Source organism: Chiloscyllium plagiosum, unplaced genomic scaffold (assembly GCF_037043375.1).
Source record: "Chiloscyllium plagiosum isolate Xiang-an unplaced genomic scaffold, Cpla_swu_hap1 HiC_scaffold_11, whole genome shotgun sequence".
Classification (NCBI taxonomy): Eukaryota; Metazoa; Chordata; class Chondrichthyes; order Orectolobiformes; family Hemiscylliidae; genus Chiloscyllium; species Chiloscyllium plagiosum.
The window spans coordinates 45002602-45025502 of record NW_028270149.1 but is presented as its reverse complement, the minus strand read 5'-3'; the positions used below and the strand labels follow the sequence as shown (position 1 = coordinate 45025502).

At 40.3% G+C, this 22901-nt stretch overlaps 1 protein-coding gene across 3 annotated transcripts in view; it reads right to left on the bottom strand.

Moving 5' to 3' along the window:
• nlgn3a (neuroligin 3a) overlaps positions 1–22901 on the bottom strand; it is a 450359-nt gene that overhangs the window by 299612 nt on the left and 127846 nt on the right. For 2 of the 3 annotated variants that reach the window (XM_087992013.1, XM_087992014.1), the window contains 2 exons: positions 15803–15862; positions 11140–11289 (listed from right to left, as the gene is read on the bottom strand). In XM_087992013.1, coding sequence (XP_087848139.1) covers positions 11140–11289; positions 15803–15862 — 210 coding nt within the window. The remainder of the gene's footprint in view (positions 1–11139; positions 11290–15802; positions 15863–22901) is intronic. The other variant, XM_087992015.1, reaches the window with a different exon arrangement.

Here is a 22901-nt window from a genome sequence, read left to right as displayed (position 1 = left end):
TGTGTATGAATATGCTAATATTGTTTACCATTTAATAATCTAAGATCAATAGCAAGTATCTGCAACAGTACATTAACAGTCACATCAGTAAATATCACAAGACTTAAGTCACAAACAGCAGAGCCAGACTCCATTGTGCTACTCTGCTGGATGCTAATGGGACTGGATTTAACCTACATTCAAGCAGACAAATCTGAGTTTATGGAAGGTGCTGAATTGTGACTGTGGGGACAGGTTACATATCATTTGAAAGGGTGCCTCCCCTCTCCTCCATTCACATATCACTATCAGTTACAAAACCAAACATTTCAGCATTATGTAGTAACACAGTTCTTAGGAATTTCAAGATGGAATCACAATTACTGTATTTTGGCAGTCTATTCAGAATGTGTTCTTTAGCCAGAAATTAGTGTGAAGGCTTTGATTTACAAAACATTGTAGTATCTGTGCAATCCATTTTCTGTGTGAGCACCAAAAGCCTGAAATCAGAATCAAGCTTGCCATCCAATTAGTTATCCAGGGCCTCAGTTAAACTTTAAGCAGCAAAGTATTTTAATCTCCTTTTCCACATACAGGTGAAAATGAAGTGAAAGAATTAAAAAGAAATCTTTATCTTTTAGGTTTGCAGTGTTTGCACTTTTTTTATGTTGCTAACCCATGTATCAGAGTTGCCTCTCTGTGATGACAGGATTAATTCAGGGCTCTCCAGGTCAGCAGAGCAAGCTATGACTGTTCAAATCTCCGTGTGGGTAAACAAACAAGCCATTACTTCCTCCCCGGGGAAATGAAAAGAGAACAACATATATTGTGTCCTTAAACATTCACTCCAATTGCCAGAAGCGCTGAATTGATACTGACTTGTCCAAGAAGATTTGTGCTAAGTTTCTGTTCATTAGTGCTTAAGACACAAACTCCAAAGAAAAGCTATTAATCCTATTTATTTACAAAAATAACCCTCCTTACCTAAATCCACCCACACATGGTTTCATTCTTAGTTCAAATAAATATTGTGTTCAGTATCTTAAAAAGAGAGCTATTCTATGATTTCATAACATGTCTGTGTTCTATTTATTTAATGTTTATTTGCTGTAAACTTTGACTATTCATCCATTTAATTTTAATTTGTATTAGATATGTGACTCAAAGTTAAAAAATCAAAGCATCATTCCAGATGGCTTTGTATTAGGCACGAACAAAGCTGGGTGACTGTTCGAAGGGGGGAAAAACAGTCAGTGGAGGGATCCCCTGTGGTCGTTCCTCTGAAAATCATGTATACCATTTTAGATACTGTTGAGGAGGACGACTTACCAGGTGTATGCAGTGGGGCCCAGAGGCTGTCCCTGTTGCACAGAAGGGAAGGAGGGAAAGGAGGAGAGTGTTAATCATTGGGGACTCAATAGTTAGAGGCTCAGATAGAAAGTTTGTTGGGAGTGAACAAGACTCGCAGTTGGTGTGTTGCCTCCCAGGTGCCAGGGTCCGTGATGTCTCGGATCGTATCTTTGGGGCCCTGAAGGGAGAGGGTGACCAGCCTCAAGTCATTATCCATGTAGATACCAACAACTTAGGTAGAAAGAGGGATAGGGATGTAAGGCAGGATTTCAGGCAGCTAGGGTGGAAGCTGAGAGCGAGAACAAACAGAGTTGTTATCTCTGGTTTGTGACCCGTGCCACGTGATAGCGAGGCAAGGAATAGGGAGAGGTATCAGCTGAACACGTGGCTGCAAGGATGGTGCAGGAGAGAGGGTTTCAGGTTCTTGGATAATTGGGGTTCATTCTGGGGAAAGTGGGACTTGTACAAACAGGACAGTCTTCACTTGAACCAGAGGGGTACTAATATCCTGTTTGGGAAGTTAGCTGGTGCTATTAGGGTGGGATTAAACTAGCTCAGCAGGGTGATGGGAACCGGAGGTATAGTTGCAGTGCACAGGAGGAAGAGAGTAGGAAGGACAGGGATAGGATTTCAGGGTCATAGGAATGTGCTGGCAGACAGAAAACTGGTTTGAAGTGTGTCTACTTCAACGCCAGAAGTATCCGAAATAAGGTAGGTGAGCTTGCAGCATGGATAGGTACCTGGGACTTCAATGTTGTGGCCATTTCGGAGACATGGATAGAGCAGGGTGAGGAATGGGTGTTGCAGGTTCCAGGGTTTAGATCTTTCATTAAGAACAGGCAAGATGGTAAAAGAGGGGGAGGCGTGGCCTTGTTAGTCAAGGATAGTATAATGGTGGCTGAAAGAACTTTTGATGAGGACTTGTCTACTGAGGTAGTGTGGGCTGAGGTTAGAAACAGGAGAGGAGAGGTCACACTGCTTGGAGATTTTTATAGGCCTCTGCAGAGTTCCAGGGAGGTGGAAGAGAGGATTAGCAAAATTATTCTGGGTAGGAGTGAAAGGAGCAGGGTGGCCATTATGGGGTCTTTAACTTCCCCAACATTGAAATGCTATAACTCCAGTACATCAGATGGATCAGTTTTGTCTAATGTGTACAGGAGGGTTTCCTAACACAGTATGTCAAAGTGCTGACAAGAGGGGAGGCCACACTCGATCTGGTGCTTGGTAATGAACCAGGCCAGGTGTTTGATTTAGTTGTATGTGAGCACTTTAGAGAGAGTGCCCATAATCCAGTTACGTTTAGTTGAGCGGTGGAAAGGGATAGGTACATGCCACAGGTCAAGAGTTATTGATGGGGCAAGGACAATTATAATGCGATTAGGCAAGACTTAGGATGCATAGAATGAGGTAGCAAAGTGCAGGGGATGCAGACAATGGAAATGTGGAGTTGGTTTAAGGAACAGATATTGCATGTCCTTGATAGGTATGTCCCTGTCAGGCAGGGAGGAAGTGATAAGGTAAGAGAACCGTGGTTTACTACAGCAATTGCATCTCTTGTTAAGAAGAAGAAGGAGGCTAATGTGTTGATGAGGCAAGATGGTTCAGATGAGGAAATGGAGAGTTACAGATCAGCTAAGAAGGATTTAAAGAGAGAGTTAAGAAGAGCAAAGAGAGGACACAAGCAGTCTTTAGCAAATAGAATAAAGGAGAACCTTAAAGCTTTCTATAGATATGTGAGGAATAAAAGGATGATTAGGGTAGGAATAGGGCCAGTCAAAGACAGAAGTGGGAAGTTGAGTGTGGACCCTGCTTAGATCGGAGAGATGCTAAACGAACATTTCTCATTGGTTTTCACTCAGGAAAAGGAGAACGTTGTAGAGGAGAAGAATGAGGTACGAGATATTAGACTAGAAAGGATCGAGGTTAGTTACGAACAGGTGTTATCAATTCTAGAAGGAGTGAAAGTAGACAAGTCCCTTGGGCCGGATGGAATTTATCAGAGGATTCTCTGGGAAACTAGAGAGGAGATAGCAGAGCCTTTGGCTTTGATATTTGAGTCGTCATTGTCTACAGGCTTGGTACCAGAGGACTGGACGATTGCAAATGTTGTGCCCTTGTTCAACATTCAGTACTCTGCAATCTCTACTGAGTAGAGATGACCCAAGTAATTATAGACCAGTGAGCCTTACTTCTGTTGTAGGAAAGGTTTTGGAAAGGATTATAAGAGATAAGATTTATAATCATCTTGCAAGCAACAATTTGATTTCAGATAGTCAACATGGTTTCGTTAAGGGCAGGTCGTGTCTCACAAACCTCATTGAGTTTTTTGAGAAGGTGACCAAGCATGTAGATGAGGGTAGTGCAGTTGAAGTGATATACATGGACTTCAGTAAAGCCTTTGATAAGGTTCCACATGATAGACTGTTGGAGAAAATGCAGAGGCATGGAATTGAGGGTGATTTAGCAGTTTGGATTAGAAACTGGCTTTCTGAAAGAAGGCAGCAAGTGGTGGTTGATGGAAAATATTCAGCCTGGAGTCCGATTACTAGTGGTGTGCCACAAGGATCTGGTTTGGGACCACTGGTGCTTGTCATTTTTATAAATGACTTAGACGCAGGCATAGGTGGATGGATTAGTAAATTTGAAGACAACACTAAAGTCGGTGGAGTAGTGGACAGTTTGGAAGAATGTTACAGGTTGCAGGGGGACTTGGATAAACTGCAGAATTGGGGTGAGAGGTGGCAAATGGGGTTCAATGCAGCTAAATGTGAGGTGATGCACTTTGGGAAGAATAACAGGAAGGCAGAGTACTGGGTTGATGGAAAGATTCTTGGTAGTGTGAATGTGCAGAGGGATCTTGGAGTCCATGTACACAGATCTCTGAAAGTTGCCACCCAGGTGGATAGTGCTGTTAAGAAGGCATACGGTGTGTTAGGTTTTACTGGTGAAGGGATTGAGTTCCGGAGCCGCAATATCATGCTGCAACTATACAAAACGCTGGTGCAGCCACACTTGGAATATTGTGTACAGTTCTGGTCCCCATATTTTGGGAAGGATGTGGAAGCATTGGAAAAGGTGCAGAGGAGATTTACCAGGATGTTGCCTGGTCTGGAGGGAAGGTCTTATGAGGAAAGGCTGAGAGACTTGGCTCTTTTCTCATTGTCAAGAAGAAGGCTAAGAGAGGATTTGATAGAGACATGCAAGATGATCAGAGGATTAGATAGGGTAGACAGTGAAAGTCTTTTTCCTAGGATGATGGCGTCAGCGTATACGAGGGGGCATAACTACAAATTGAGGGGTGATAGATTTAAGACAATGTCAGAGGCAAGTTCTTTACGCAGAGTGGTAAGGGCATGGAATGCCCTACCTGCTAATGTAGTCAACTCAGCCACATTACGGAGATTGATACAATCCTTAGATAAGCACATGGATGATTTTGGGATGGTGTAGGGGGACGAGCTGAGAACAGTTCACAAGTCGGCGCAACATCGAGGACCGAAGGGCCTGTTCTGCGCTGTATTGTTCTGTGCTCTATGTTCTATTCCAGACTATATATTTTTGTTGTCTTCTCCACCCAATGTGACCATAAACTTTTAGAAAGAACAAGACAAACTAAATCCCAAAACTCGCTCCATTTCCTGTCCATCAACAGATCCCACTGATCATCACACCAAATCTAACCTTCAATTTATTTCTCAGGTGCCACAGATTCGGGCATGAATTTTTGCCATGACAGAGATCAGGCATATGCATAGCTCATGGAGGCAGTTAGTCATTTAAATGATCAACTACCTCCATGCCAATCCGACTTTTACATGCCTGCAGTGTGGAACCTGATGAGTCCAAAGCAGGAGAGACCAAGGTCGATATGTATTTTGGGTAGCCAAGTTACACCTTTGAAGAAATCAGGGACTCTTTTGGATCTAATCTCGAACACCTTTGAGGGAAGATAAGGCAGCTTTCTGAAGAAGTAAAGATCCCTTTAGGAGAGATAGTGTGCCCCTTTGAGTAAAGTGCCCATTGGTAAAGTTAGACATGACTGTGCTTAAGCCTGTTGAGATAATCAGGGTGTTATGGTGATAAAGATGCAAGAGGATAAAGTTATGTTCAGCCAGATCAATGTGCCTGGTGACATTTGCCTGAGAGCCATCACTGTAGACTTTGTGCAACATGACTGCTTTGTCAACCTATCTTTTTCATAATGGGATGTCTATTAATTGAGCAATTTGTTTGACAGTTCCAAGTGTTTATAGAATAGAAATGTTGTTTTCTTAAGGGATCAAGTACTCAAGTGTTTTCAAAAGAGATTAATGAAAGGAATTTCAATTTTTTGAATTTACTTTTTTTGATTACTAGCATCATCAATAGACAAATCACTTTATGTTAATATTGTTACTGAAGTCTGCCATGAATACTCGATGGATTGGAATGGGAAAGGAAGGACAAAATGCTTTGGGTGGTGGGCAAAGATTGCCCTCTTTGCCATGGAAATATGAAGGTTTACATGGAATGGGTAAGGGGGGAAGACAAGCATGGCAAGTATGAGACCTATGTTGACATTGGTGGTGACAGGGATAATATGAGGTATGGGTATTGGACACATGCTGGCATGGAGATTAGGAGGGGTGTTAGGTGTGGGTATGGAGCACAGGCTATCTTGGAAAGCATGGGAGACCACGAAGGAGTTGAGTGGGGGCTTACGATGGTATGTATTAGCATGAATGGAAATATGTATTGTGGAGGGGGGTGCAAGGAGAGGTGACTGCAGAATGATTCATTTTTGATCAATTTTAAACAGTACCAGCACAGCAAGGCAAGCCTTCTGGGCAGTCTGCACTCATGTTTGGGTTACTCTGCCTGACTTCCAGGAAGCTCAGTCATCCTGGAAGGAAAATCCAAAGTTCTAGGACACTTTTCTTGAGTTGTAGTTGCACAGCTGCAAAATGTCCTATCTCCACGCTCACAATCTGGGACTCAAAATCAACATCTAGTTCTGACCCCTGTTCAGCCCTTATCTTCACATTCAGCCAAATCTACATGTTCAAACCCTGTCAGTAGTGTGAGTACACTCCATGAAGCACACAGATACAGGCTACATCATTGATAGAGCAAGGCTGTTCTGATTGTAAAATATATAAAGCTGGCTTCACTGTAGTTTCTTATCACCTTCCCTTTTCCACAAGTACTATTCCCAGTGGGAACACATGAATCGGGCAACAGTTATGGAAATGGAAATCGGCAGTCTTGCTGACATGAAACTTTGAAATTCAGCTCAGGGTCAACTGTGACATCAAGACTTGGAATGACCAATTCTCACAATCTTCCAACTCATTGTAAACCGATAAAGAATCAAATTGCTTGACATCCCCGGGGAGAGGGGAAATTTTTTTCCTTTCAGTCAAACATTCTGTACACCACCATCTTCCTTTACTCCTCCTGTGTCAGAGACAGGGATTATCAGCTGACAAAAGGAGAAGTTAACTGCAACTCAACACTCATTTCCATCTTCACACACAGTTGCAAATTTACTTTCTTACAGCACTTCTAGCAGAGCACTGCTGCTTATTTTTGGAAAGCTTTACTGTTGAGTAGAAACATATCCCAAATTCTGTGTTGTGCAAATGACTCCCACACTCCCTCACTGAAGCTATTTGCCTGTTCTAATCTAATGAATGACTGAAGTGTGTGTGCACCTGTTTGAAGTGTTACATTTTCCAATGTGTCTTTATGCAGTCTGTCTGCTGACAAGCTGCTACACAGAACTCATTATTCTCACTAGTGTAATTTAACACAGATGTATAAATCTCACTGTCAAGAATGCCTGAATTTGTCATGTAGCAACCGTAGTCCTGTCAACTCTGATATTATCTAATATTCAGCACTCTCTACTTTATTCAAGTCCCTGCAGCTTCCCAGCAGTACCCTGAAATATTATTTTCAAATAGATTTCAAGCAGATTTCAGTTGACTGGGGCAGTGGAGCACCCATTTCAAAGACAACGGTATTGAAGAGGCAATACCACAACGTTGTTCACATGTTCTTCATTTCTCTGGGAAAATAGATGATTTGCTTTTGAAATAGCCCGGTAAAGAACAAATTATGCTGATAGTTATATCTCTGATCATTTTCCATAGTGTTCAAGGATGTGTAGGTTTGGTGCATTAGTCAGGGGAAATATAGAGTATAGTGCATAGGGTGGGGGAATGGGTCTGGGTGAGTTACTCTTTGGAGGGTTGGTGTGGACTTATTGGGCCAAATTGCCTGTTTCCACACTGTAGGGATTCTACGATTCTATGACAACATACAGAAATGGCTTAAAATCATTATGAGGTTCTCTTTTAAAAGCAATTGCGTGTGTCCCAACCTACAGATCTAAAATGGTCCAATGCATTCAGTATCTATCTCTAACACAGGTGCCAAGCTCTGTCAAGCCTAAATAATTTTGTGTGTCACTCCCATCTTCAAGCCCACTTCTGGGAGAGTGTCGCAGCCAGGCACAGAGATCTTTGCAGACTAATCAGAAACTCAAAATGGAACACTTCCTGACTCTTCCATTACCTTAACTCATGGTTGGCACGGCACTTCAGCTATGCGCACACTAGAATTTTGGATTATTGACTATGTCTTAACTCTCCACTAAGTAAATGGAAAATGATTTGCACATTGGAAGTGCATTTTTGAGGCCTTGTTAGAAGACAGTTAGAAAATATGCACATGATTGGTTAATTGCGCATGAAAACAATCTGAAAGTAAACCAATGTCAAAAAAAGCTCAGTTAGACAATGGCAGTTCTTTTATGCTTAGGAAGAGAGATTGAGCCAAGTGTTATTTGCTTTGACTGTTATTCTATTATGTTCACTTGTTATGTAAGAAATAATGCAATTTAATATTTTGTATCATCTCATCAAGCATTTGTCAGTATGTTTTTGAAAAGGCTGGAGAAGTGCACAAGGCTGTCAGAAGTCATTATATCTAGTTCAGATCACAAGGAGACCCTAATTTTGCAACAGCAGATTCTATCATTAATTAGTGGTAAATGAGCCATTCTGAACATTTTGGGATATAAGAGAGAGGAGGATTTTAGCCCCAGAAAGTGGCGTTGGTTTGGGACTCAGATTTGATACTCTCCAGCTGCAAATTTACCTGGAATTGTTGAGTGAGAAATCTCCGTGATGCTGTTGGGTAAGTGAGGCTAATACAGTCAATTAACAATGAAGCAAATCCAGTATTTCCGCTTTTACCAATCAGCAAATGGGTTTCCTGAGTTGTTTGGAATGCTCCTGGATCATACAAAATAAGAACACTGCAGGGAGCCATTGTTAATTGAAACTGACAGGTTTGGAGGTCTGTAAGAGTGAAAAACTGCATAGTTACTGTGTTGAGATACTGCAAAGATCTTGTGCTTACAACATTTGATCAGAGTCAGATTTCATAGCTTAACAGGTGATTTCTGGAATTCTATTCAGCCAACTGGAACATGATATACGTTATCTACTTCCTAGTTGTTAACTTTCACTGCCACATGGGGGCAAACACGGAGCTCTACCTTGGCCCTCTAATCAGAAACAAGAGAAGCAGCAAAAAAAACCAGCACCAGGAACAACACCAGTAACAGCACGAAATTCTTTCTCCTCAGCCACATGCTGGTCCCCTGGAGAAGCTTGGAGAAGGAAACAACTCAAATACAGTCAGCTTTGTTATCATGTCTGAGCACCAGTGTGTCTGGAAGTTCAAAGTTTCATTGCAGGTTATTGTTTAATGTTACAGCCTCTTAGTTGAAATTATTTAATGTTGAGATAGACAGACTTTTAGTCCCTCAGGTAATTCTCAGAGTTGAAACTAAAGATTAACAGGATTGGAATGAATGGTGGAGCAGGCCTAACAAACCAAATAATCGCCTTCTACTTCTGTTTCCTATATCCTCAAGACCTCATTCATTGTGGACTCTGTGGTAAAACGAGACTCATGTAAATCATGATAAAGCAACATTTAGGATGCATTAGGATGGCACAGTGGCTCAGTCGGGCATAAGCCCTTCTTCAGGAAGAAGGGTTTATGCCCAAAACGTCGATTCTCCTGCTCCTTGGATTCTGCCTGACCTGCTGCGCTTTTCCAGCAACACATTTTTCAGCTCTGATCTCGAGTACCTGCAGTCCTCACTTTCTCACAGTGGCTCAGTGGTTAGCACTGTGCCAGGGACCCTCAGGGTCACTGCATGCAGTTTACAGATTCTCCCCGTGTCTGTGTAGGTTTCTTCTGGATGCTCGGGTTTCCTCCTACCATCCAAAGATATGCAAGTTAGGTGGATTGGCCAAGGTAATTGTCTATTATGTTCAGGGATTTGTAGATTAAATGGGTTAGCCATGGGAAATGCAGGGTTACAGAATTAAATGTACAATTTGCAGAATATAATCCTTATACTAAATGTGAAAAGGCAATTATTGAGAATGATGATTACATTTTTAGGATACAATATCCAAGAACAAGGCACCATGGTGGACTAAAGGAAGACAAGGGCCATGAATGCATTTCTAGCAGTGTAGTGTGTACATGACACTTCTCAGGTATAGTGATTCAAGTAAGAGAAAAATATTTTTAACAAGTTAGCCAGTATTGCACAACGCATACGAGAGCTTTCGAAGAAAGGTTAGCAACAGTATTGTGGTCTGGAAAAGACTGCAAATTTTGAGATGATTAGAAAAAAAACTATTTTCTACTGATTTTTCAGCATATAGCAATCTAAGCTTATTCACTGTTTTGGTCATTACTGGTAGGCCACACCTACTACAAATGTCCCTCACATCCCCTTGTGTGAATTCTCTTTAAGAGAGAGAAAGTAGAATTTTGAGTGTAAAGTATTGATTGTGTTGAGAGGGGGCAAATCGCATTGATTGGGGTAGGTAACTGTCACGCATAGCAGTGAGATGTCAATGTCATTAAATGTTGATGTTGGCTGTTCTGATGGGAATTTGAGGAGTATCTCAAAAAAGATAAATGATTGGAGACACAAGTGTGTTGCTATGAAGACTGCTGTGCAAGGAAATGTAGGTATGTCAGATTGTAGCGATTGGCACCTTAAAGTCACACATCTCTTCCCTTAGAGGAGCTTGGGCCTTCTGAAATTTTCTTGCCATTTGTATGGTTGGTGAAACTTCAGCCATGTCAGGATCTCTTTGTTTAGAGATGGTTCTTTTGATAATGTATGGACTGTTATCATTCTTACACTCTGTGATTGATTGGGACCTGGAAGTAATATGTTAACATTATGGCTGAGTTAAAGAGCCATTGCAAATCTATCACAATGATGAAAAGATTCACAACACATTGCAGTATGATTCCACACGCCCCCATTGTTGCATTAAAATTGTACCAAATATCTAGATTCTCAATTATTTTTAATAAGCTGACACTCAGCAGCTTGTCACACTCTCTTACTACCCATCCAAAAATATCTTTCCATTTGCTTTGACAAAATCCAATAGGAATTATCCAAAACCATTTAACATCTTAATCACATTGCTGGGCTACACTTGAACCCAGATCCCAAAAATGAAGTGAAAGTATTCCAAGATATGTCACCCAGTTACCCAGATTAAAGATTAAAGAAATGTAAACATTAATACTTCAGATTCGCAACAATTCACTAACCAGTTTGGCAGAAGTATAATTCATTAAGGAACGAACAGTTTATTACCTCATGCCAGACATTACATTAGAGGTTTGGAGACTTCAGATAATGTATCAGTCATGTCACCACACAATCTAATTAAACATCAGAGAACAAAACTCACAAAGTTTGCTGTTTCTTACCCAGAACACCAACACGGTAGTTGAGTGTGATTACAATAACATTGCCATAGCTTGCCAATATGCTGCCATCAATCATATTTCCCGTCCCCTCCATGTAAGAGCCTCCATGAATGTACACCATGACTGGCTTAGGCCCACTATCACGGATATCTGCAACAGAAGAAACAGGAGGACAACCAAGTGACACCTCGCTCAAGTAGCGATAATGAAGGCAATATTGGCCAGAACCACAATGACTTATCTAACACATACAGACTTCAAATAAAAGGCACCATTTACCAGTCACACACTCCAATCACCAAGCATCAACAAACAAATTAAAATACTGCATGAACCAGGTATCAATACACCACAGTTGGTGGACACATATATCAGGGCATTGACACCTGGTAATCAATGGGCATGCACATATTGCCAACACTAGGCATTAAAATGCCAAAGGGGGCATCAACACATGATGTACATTGAGAAACAATATGTCACATTCATCAGGCACAAGAAAATCTGCCAACAGACACACTGCAGATACCAGGAATTAAGTGCAATAGGAAAATCCAGAGTGGTGCCATGAATTTATTTGCTTCAAACACTTTTTTTTTAAAAATGAAGACAAAATCACCACCATAGTTTGAAAAGAGGTGAAATGTACATGTTGGGTTTCTATCACTAACAGTCCCCAATTAGTTTGGTAATTTAGTATCAAATGAAGGCAATGATGGCTGTTAGTCATCACGGGATGTTTCTTCGTTCATAAATTTCATAAACCAGGTTATGACCACCCCAGTCCACCCGAAAACATTGATCGAGAAACATTATATCATCTTGATTTCAGTTGTGAAAAGTGTGCACCATATTTACCAACACAACATGCCAGACACCTCAACCCTTTTTGAAAATGATGACACAGCCAACATTTATTATTCAAAATGTAATGGGGAACGCAAACTGATACTACTTTCTTTAGCAAATACATGACTAAACTGTACTCAATAATTTGCTGACTCCTGACAATAATCCACATTGTTTCTAGTTTTGTAGGGAAGGCATTTTAAAGCACAGGCAGCAAATACAAAAAAAAATTATTAACAAGTTAGGTGTAACTCCAACATAGTGTCGAGGAAAAAGACAAATTCAACTGGAAAAGGTCAAGATCCCCTGCCAGGTGTTATACTGGAATCTAATTCAGGATTTTGAAGACTTTAAAAATAGAATAATCAATCTCCAAGAATGAGTTCCAGACATTAATAATCAGTTTTGCTAATCTTCAGTGTCAAGAAATCAGAATTTCCTGATTCTATTCTGAATTTCTGAGCAGATGTGTCTCAGCACTCCAAAATCCCCTTTCCTGAACAGTATGCAAGGTTCAAAGTTCATAGATGTTCCTGACATGAAATAGTCTCCCAATGTACTCTGTCTGGACGCAGCATGCAGAAACAACATTTCAACAAAGTTTCAATGTGGTGCTGGGGCAATGGACTGCAGCCTGCAAACTTAAGATGGGCATACATTGTGGAAAAGAAAAAGAGGGTGGACACAGGTTTCCGATGATGAAATCATGTTTTAGCTGCTGACACGTTTTGTACAGGATGTGAACAATGGATTTGAGAGTTAAGGGATTGGGTAAAGGAACTGGGAAGAAATATTGCTTTTGGTGGGGCAGTAAACTGATGTAAGTATGTATTTTCAACTCACATATGGGCAACATGGATGTCATTAATCATGGGAGGGACAAAAGCAAATTATCCTTGACTTAAGTTCTGTAAAGCATACACTGGAAATGCTGTGCACCATCAGCCCACTACTACTGATACCTGGCACTGGCATATATCTGCAGCACACTTTCATGTTTTTTTTCACACATAACAGACATTTAACACCAATGTGCAAATACACAAAACACAAAAAGGGTGTGTACAAGGAGGAGTTAGGGGCCCAGTAACTGTCATAGATATAAAGTAACAGACAGCAGCTACTATTGAACACAATGGATGAGGGAGAAGAAATGGAATTCCATTATTGGCTGCCTCTTTTGTCATTCACAGGCTGTTACCTACCTGGGAAACATGTTGTTTCACATACTGTCCTCTCAAAACCCACCTCCTTATCTTTCTGACAAGACTACAGAAGAGCTGGGCTCTTTAGATTGTGAATTGAAGCTTAATCAAACCCGGAATCATCTTGAGTTGGACTTTATAATCATCAATGAAGATGCCACTGAATTTTTGAAAATTTCTTAACTTTCCCTATGATGATGAAGGAAACTTTTAATATCAGTGGCATCCAACATACCCTGACGCATCTTGCTATGATATTCTACATGCAGAAATATTTTCCAGGATTGTAAATATTTTTCAATTGAGACATTATACATAATTTAAATAAAGAAGCATAAAATTGACATAACCAACTCTTGTAAATTATGTATTCTATCATGACTGACCAGTCAAATTGGCAAGTAGAGATCAGTTCAGATAAATTCATGTTAAAGCAGTATGAAGTCAAATAGAAATTGGGAGTAATTCACCAAATAGATATCAGTAGTTTATTATGGAGTGATAAAATGATGATTCTAAACTGAACAAATTACCTCTATTTGACAAATAACTGCTGAGATTTCTACTTAGCTAAGCACAACCTACGTCTGTTACACATACATGCCTACATTTTGTGCATCTTAATGATAGCATTAAGCAACCTGTCTGTGAATTTTCACACACCAGCTCGAAAATAAAGGCTGGCTGTTATTGCGCGGATTCCAGATTTACAGTCATATGATATATTGTGTAATCCCTTTGCAGAATTCAAGTATTCTGCAGTGTTTTCTCCAACACCCAATTCGCAATGCATTAGCTCATTCTAAGATTGGGCACAAGGGGGTAATTTCCACTTTTAATGCTTTGATGGTAAATCAGATAGGTGATCTACGCTCCCAATTTACCATCAGAATGGTAAGATGAAAATTACTGCCAGGGTCCAGTTTAGCATTGTGCCTTAACAGTTCTCTTCCCCCTTCATCTGCTGGACACTGAGGAAGACTGATGTCACATCACCATAAATACAAAGCACACCTGGAATACATGAAAACAAGTGCGACATGATTCATGCCATCATTATTCAAGCATGGATTACGAGTGAGATATAGTTCAAATATTTACATTTACACATGCAATCTCATTGGGGACCTTCCTACCATAGACAATATGGAATGATAACTGTCTGTCTCTTTCTTTGCCCCATCATGTTCTTTGCTTCAACTGTCCACAGAGCATTGAGTTGTACTGCCTGCAACAACTGCCTTTCTTGTTTCATATTTGATTATTCTTTTCAGCCAGTAAATCCTGCTCGAGATTTTTCACTCAACCAGAATATGAAACATTTAAAACATGCTTGACATATTTTGCTCTGTACCTGTATTTCATTACTAATCTCTCATGGGTAGGCGATGCAGAAACCCACAAAGCTCACACAAAGTTCCCAACGTTCAATGCAAGAAACCATCAGTATTTGTCTCGTTGTTGCACTCATTCTAAAGTACAGCACACAGCGTTGGGCAACATGCACCTATTAATCCCACCAATCAAATGAGAGCAAGCAGCATACCATTACTTTTGTAACTCACATCGGGGCAGGAGGAATGGGAGTTGGAATCACATTGTAATTAGCCTCCAAGTCATGAAATAAATAAATTCAGCATTGTGGTGTTGTTTATTAGGCCTTTGTACTATTCCACGGACACAAACTCCCCCACTGGTAAAAACTGGATGATCTTAGATCTCAACCAACACTTCAATGTGTAAAGTTAAACTGAACATTTAGCCATTACTTTAAGTTGTAGAAAAAGTCTTCTGATGTCCTTGTATAAGATTTATTGGCAATGAATCTTTTAATTGCACTCTGTCCAAGCAGACGTGGCATGATAATGTAATTAATTCACTTAGAATTTCACTATTTTCAGTACCACAAATTTTGCAGGCACTTTGAGTTTGATGAGATTATAAATTTCGACAAACAGATAAAAACCCCAAAATAGAGCAACATTTGATACTTGTCTGAATTAGAGCTAAAGTTTATTTTCAATTAGGTTCCAATCTCAGCTATACAGGCAACACAAGAGGAACCTATGGTTCAGGACTAGGGTGCTGTTTTACCATGCCTCCTGCTTCACAGAATTGCAAAGACCATTTATCGACTCAATTCTAAGTGGGTATTGGTCTTGAGATTAGACAGTTCTATAAGGCCTGAGGGAGATGTTTTTAAAGAGAATCAAAATGCATTTAAAGCCAAGTTGGGGTAAACAGTTTGACAGGTCAAAACCAGTTTTACAGATAATGAAAGATCGAGATAGGTGTAGGTGAGAGGAATGTGCCCACAAATCTCTGAGCAGTCAAACTATGGGGCAACTATGAGATTGAATCTTGTTCAAAGCTGCTTTATATTTCCAAATGATGAAGATTTCATTCCAGTCACATAAAATAAATTGTAATTGTTCCATTTTGTAAAGAGATCTGTGCATTAAAAATGTCCTGAAGAATCAAGAAAAAACTTTCAGGAAACATAAACATATTGTTTGGTCAAAAATTCCCCCCAGAAAGGAAACTTAAAAAATAAATAATCGTAAATTCTGTTCTGCATTCATGCACCAATTTCGAGCACCGTAAAATACCTTCATCTTCATCGCCATCATTATCGGCTAGATCATCGCCCTGTTTCTTTGCATTGGCCCCTAGAATCGAAATGAGGAAAGACAAGGTGAAAGGAAACAAGATAATTTAAAAATATGACGACTGAGAATAGTATCCCCTCAAAGACAATTCTAGAAGCACTGAATCTGAAATATTTACTTAGTCAACCCACAATCCCAACAAAATGTGAAATATCAAAACACAGTCTGATATAATTCATTTTTTTCGAAGAATACTTCATTGTGAGACAAGCCTGACTATTGACCAGTGAGAACGAGGGGGTCAATCCTTGACCGTTATTTATCAGACTTTTACACAACTGCTTTTCAACAGACTATCCAGCAAAGTATGACAATAACCTGCTAACTTCGACTTAACAACAAAGACACTACATTTTCTGCTCCGATCATGAAAATCTCATCAAGTTGAAAATATGTGTAAAGCACAGGTCTCAGCATTGACAGCACCAGTTTATGTTATTAACATAGTTTGGCTCACATCAGGTGAAACTTAAAATTACTCTCCATTCCCCCATAGTTGATTTCCAAACTCTGATAACACAGTCCATTTAGATAATCACATATGTCAGAATACCATTACTGAAATTGCACTAAAAGAAGTTCATATGGATGAGTTCTGCAATTGAATGGAAGTTACAAATCCTTTCTCTGCTTGCAAAAGTAACTAAATTACATGTTAACATCTGGCTGCATCTATCAACTGACCATTTCCACTGGTTAAACAATTTGCTGAGACAGTGCCTCCAGTTGATATGGATTTGGACAGTACTTATTCTGTTTTTAATTCTCACAACATGATGCTTTGCCAAGAGCTTGAAACATGTTCTGGCTGATGTGGAACATCTAGCTTGGAAACTACAGACTGCAGAATGATATTACTACGGCTGTGTTGTGCTCCAAGGTATATCAATGTATGTTTGGCAATACGTCTAAGCTTGCCTTCTGCTTCTGGACATGCACCATTTCTTTAGGTGCCTAATTTAGTGAAAAACTCAGCAATGGTGGCATGCACTAAGGCAATTCCAGCATGAATCCTCTGCAAGTTGTAATAACACCTTTCCTCGAACCACATCCACCATGGTGAAAATACAGTGTCACCTGTAATTCTTTCTCTACCATGGCACACCTCTTCAGATCTATGGCAGCAAATATTGTTGGAGATATTTGCTTGCATGTTGCTGCACAGCTTTCTTCATTTACATAATTGAAGAATGCAGTGTGAGAATTGATGCCAATCTAATGGATGTGACATGACATAAACAAATTTCCCTACTTTTTTCTCTGAGCAAAATGACAGAAGTCAAAACGTATGCTAATGTTGAACAAAGCATGGAAAATTCAGATAGCGTTTTCCTGAAGAAAGACTTTTAATACAAATGTATCATGACAACTAGTGCCCCTAGTAAGTTATATAATAACAAGGAGATACCAATCTAAATATCTGTTTAAACACTTATAATAAAACATATATTAACATACAATTGCTTTCAAACTTCTAAATGCATTACATTTGTATGTAGCCCTGTCAATGTAATATAGACTTAAAAAAATTCAAAACAACAGTACAAAAATTAATGATGAAAACAATCATGTTTTTCCTGGCCTTGAAGAAGAAATGTTCTTGAAGTTGCATAACTCCAGTAAGCAATTTCCGAGAAAACTCAAATTGTCCTCCAATTCCTCAAATACAGAACAATCTCTTGCCACCAAACTTCAATGCTGTGGCCCGATGATGTATTCTTTGTCTAATCAGGAGTAGTGGACATGCCTAGGAGGTGGGATTTGGATCTTAGAGGCAAAATTTAAATTGAAAACTAAGTTATTATTGTTGTGAGAAATTTATTTGCAAATGGAAGTGGGAATTAAACAATAGCACAACTGCAGAGCAGTCTCCACTGCTAGGGTGACTCTACAATTTCCTCCTTGTGGTACTTCTTTGAGGTTGTGAAGCATTCTCTGTCTCCATACAGTGACAGGAGAAGTCCATGTGGCTCCAACAAATATGGCTGGACATTTTCCATAAAGTAATCAGCTGCAGTGAGATCCGCAGGACAATGAAAGGTGCAGAAGCACTTTAATGATCTACTGAGTGCTGGCAAGGTGAGTGCAATGCAGCAGCTAGCTCAAAAACTTTTCATTCTGTAGCACCAGCAGATTATGAGCTGAGCATCATGGGGTCATGTTTTCCATGATCCCAGACCACCATGAGTACTTGAATACGAACTAACCATTGGGAAAGCTCTCACTATACCACAAGCACTTGAGGAGGCAATAATGCAGACAGTGAAATCACTTGTGTTTGATCCACTGGAAATGGCAAACTAATTCATTATCACCTAAACTTTCCCATTCTTGAACACACAGGGACAATGGGGATATATTTCCAACATCCACAGAGGAGGAAACCCTTGATATTGCTGGGATGGCAACCCTTCAGGAAGTTGGCAATGAGTCAGCAAGAATCCATCCAAAACAGATAATGAAATGAACTTACCATCTCCAGATGTCAGTGATGTATTTTCCACTTCTTTGGTTTCCTCATGGACTATATTAACTCCAATACCCTGCTACAACTCTGCAGAAGCTAATGGGGGGATGTTTTCTGAACCAGTTTATTATGTCTAGAATGAGCTGGTTGTGGAGAGGTAGCCAAGTGAAATATAATAAGCTTTGTAAGCAAAGGAAGAAACAAGAAAGTAAGCACCATTAGGTCATTCAAGCACACCTTTCACCATTGTAAATACCCTCTACCTAATGGGGCCTCATGCAAGTTTATATTCAGTGACTGACCAACACTTCACTTGACAGCAGGATGAAGTGACAGAGGTAGATTTGTTAGAAAAGTTATGCGCAGAGAATGAAAGAAGTCAATTTTGACATATGCTCCAACAGTTTGCAGACACAAATGCATAAATTCATTTATTGAGAATAGTCAAGCTCTTGACAAACCATATGCAGTATGACTGTTGGTTGATGCAGGAACAGCAGAATGATATGCATGAATATATGCCGCATTCTGTAGCCTTTACTAATGACTAGCACTGATGGTCCAAAAATGTGTAGAGTAAAGGTCAAGTGCAACCCAGCGCATGCATTGCCATGGCTGAGGCAGTACGTAAAGCTGTACAGCAGATGACTCAAATTGGGCATTATTATCATTAGCCCTTGGCTATTCTGACTGAAGCACCATCAAAACATCTGTGTGCCTGAGTATGTTCCTAAAGATAAACAAAGACGACAAAAGGATAGCTAATGACTTCAGCAGGTATGGAGATGGTTCATGTTATTGAGGTGTAAGCAGAAAATGTTGATGATAGAGCAGCTATGGGATTGGATGCTCATCACAGGGAAATGAGGTTCAACCACAAACAGTGAACAGGGTGAGGCATGAAGCTGGGCGGATTAAGGTTCCATATCAAGTTATACAATAAACCAAAGACAGTGAAAGTGTCCATGGCCTTGGTGGTGAAGTTGAACAAGTAGTCGTCACCATCACATTTTTTTATTATTCATTCAAATGATGTGTTCAAAATTGGTTAGGCCAGCAATAATCACACATCCCTAATAATAAAGAGTCAATCACATTGCTATCAGTCTGAAATCCAATGCATGGTCGAAAAGTGTGGCACTGGAAAAGCACAGCAGGTCAGGCAGCATTCGAGAAGCAGGACAGTCGACGTTTCGGGCATAAGTCCTTCATCAGGAATCCCAAAATGCCAACTCTCCTCTCCTCAGATGCAGCCTAACCGGCTGTACTTTTCCAGCATCACAATTTTCGACTCTGACTCTCCAGCATCTGTAGTCCTCACTTTCTCCTGGAATCAAATATAGGCAAACTCCACAAGATCAGTACAGGGACAGATGAGTATTTTGGGAAGTAGATCAACAAGATTAGTTCCCACTGAATGTGCTAAGTGTAATGATTGGCAAAAAAGGTAGGACTGCGTAGTCTGCGACGATATTTGTAAAAAGGCAGCAACAAATACTTTTATAGATACAAATGCCTTATTAGTCGCTTCTTATGATTCATGGAAAAATGCAACAGGAAATTGTAAGCTTATCGAACAGTGTCAAACTTGGGATACTGGCAAGAGAGTAGAAAAGACAAGGTTTACATATGTGCTGCTCAAGGGATACATTTGAGGGAGGAAATACAGAGAAAGCAGTAATTAAATGAGTGAAAAGAGAGGGCACTACGAAAATTAAACACAAAAATAGATTTATAAAGGAAATAAGATTGATAAACTCTTGTTTGGAGTAGCAGCCAAAATGTGTATACAAAAGACATGGAAACTCATATGGAACGGATATGGATTGACGGCATAATTAGGATATTAGTCATCATTCTGCAATAAACCATCTTCTCACTTGCTTTATATTCCACTATCACCCAGGCGGTACAGCCAATCACTGCCTTTTAGTTCCTACTAGCTGGGAGGAATCATGGGGCAGAGTTTTTAACCCTGAAAGGAGATGTAACTGAAGCAGGAGGATGGGGTCAGTGCTCTACATATCCTTCTAAACTCTCTATGAGCTGTTTCTGTGAGATGGTCTAGCTACACTCGGTCTTGTGGAGGGCTTCCCTACTAAAAGTGGTTCATTGGCAGCTATAGCCAGTATAATCTCATTTCATTAAAATACCTTCAGAGGGCATCCCTATCTGGGATAGAGTCTCTTTCTTCACTACTGAAGCTTCTGACAGCAAGGTAATGGATTTCTTAGGGCTGGTACAGCCTCCTGCTGGCCTGCTGTCCTCCAAAGCCTGTATAGCACCCTTAAATGGATAATGAGCATAACAAGACCCTGACAAACACATTTGAAGCAATTGTTGAAATGCTGGCCATCCTTAGGAAGAGATTCAGACTCATTACAACACGGGTGACAAGGTGAGGTGAGAGTGACAGCCATTGACATCAAGACCATATTCGATTGAGTGTGGCATTAAGAAGACGGAGAACAACTGGAATCAATAGGAATCAAGAGCAGACTCTGTACTGATTGGAGTCATACCAGCATAAAGGGTTTATGATTGTTGGAGGTCAGTCATCTCAACTCCAGGACATGTCTGCAGGAGCACCTCAGGGCACTGTCCTAGGTCCAACCCATCTTCAGCTCTATCATTAGGGTCAGAAATGAGGATGTTTGCCAATGTCTGCACAATGTTCAACACCATTTGAAACTCCTCAGATAATGAAGCTGTTTGTGTTCGAATGCACAAAATCTGGATAACATCCAGGTATGGGCTGAAAAGGGCAGGTAACATTCACACCACACAAATGCCAGGCAATGACCATCTCCAATAAGACACAATCTAACTACTGTCCCTTAACATTCAATGGAATTACCATCACTGAATACTCCACTCTCAACATCCCAATGGCTTTCCATTGAACAGAAGCTCAACTGGACTCACCATATGAATATTAATGGCAGCAAGAGCAGATCAGAGGCTAGTGAATACTGCAGCATGTAACTCATCTTCTGACTCCCGAAAGCCTGTCAATAATTTACAATGTACAAGTCAGGAATGCTCCCCAACTGCCTGGATGGGAGTATCTCCAACAACACTCTAGAAGCTTTACATCATCCAGGACAAAGCAGCCCATTGATTGGTATCATATCCACAACCTTCATCACTCATGTTCAGTAGCAGCACTGTGTAATATCTATAAGATGTTTTGCAGAAATTTGCCATAACCGCTTCCATCGAGTGCATTCATGGGAACATCACCACTCGCAGGTTCTCCTTCAAGTCACTCATCATCCTGACTTGGAAACATATCACTGGGTCAAAATCCTGAAATTCCCTCTCTAATGGCATTGTGGGTCAGCCTACAGCACACAGAGTAGAGGTTCAAGAAGGCAGCTCGCCAAAACTTTCTGAAGACAAACTAGGGCTGGGCAATAAATGCTGATGAGCCAGCAATGCCCACCTCCCAACAGTCAAACAAAAATGCCCATCAGATCTGGCCAGTTCTCCAAGGCAATGTAGTCAGTTCTATTACCCCGCTTTATCCTTGTAGACTTAAAAATGTATTTCCCTCAAGTGTCTATCCAATATCTGTTATATTTGATTGCATCTGCTGTCACCAGGCTCCTACAGAATGCCAAAACAACAATTTTCCTTTGTAGGCCTTGATTTCTACAATGGAAGAACTCAGAGTACATTCCAACCTGGGTCTCATCTGATTTCCCCTTTAACAGTCAAGGATAGCTCTGTCTTCTCTGTCCAGCCTCCCTTTTCTCTCCAGCTTGTCTCCAAGGTACTTACTACACTTTTATTCCTCTTTGGTCTGTGAAAGCTTCAGACCCCAGCTTCACTGAGTTTATGGTCCTAAGTATTAACTAAGTGATCACCAGATTTGCTGCCTGAATGAACGCTTCCATTCTTTGTTTTGATTTGGAAAGGGTATGAAGTATTTCAACTCATTACAGTTTTCATAGCTGTCTGGTCAATTGTGAGCTGCTTTAAATTGGGAACCTATTGGGAAGAGAGGAAAGGGTTCTGAAGGATGATGGGCCAAGAAATGTGCAAGGTTTAAAGAAACTCAAATAGTTTATAAAGAGGATAAATCCTAGTTAGCCTAGCAAATCCAATCATATCTTCCTCTCTCAAAGGGAGAACAAATGATAAAACTGATATCAATACATTTGCAAAATATCCAGGAGAGATGGCAGACAATTAATGCACATCACAGAAGAGGAAGAAGGTAATATAATCAGAGATAGATCCCAAGTGTGCACCAGGCCCAGATGGAATGAAATTAGATGCGACATCTAGATGCCACACACCTGGCCCAAATTTCACTCCCTTTGTTTGGGACCTTATGCAATTCCAGATTCCCTCAAAAGGAAATGAAATCAAAATAACTGAGAAGTGGCAGATGGAGTTTAATTCAGATAAATGCGAGGTGCTGCACTTTGGGAAAGCAGGACTTATACACTTAATGGTAAAATCCTAGGGAGTGTTGCTGAACAAAGAGACCTTTGAGTGCAGGTTCATAGTTCCTTAAAAGTAGAGTCACAGGTAGATAGGATAGTGAAGAAGGCGTTTGGTATG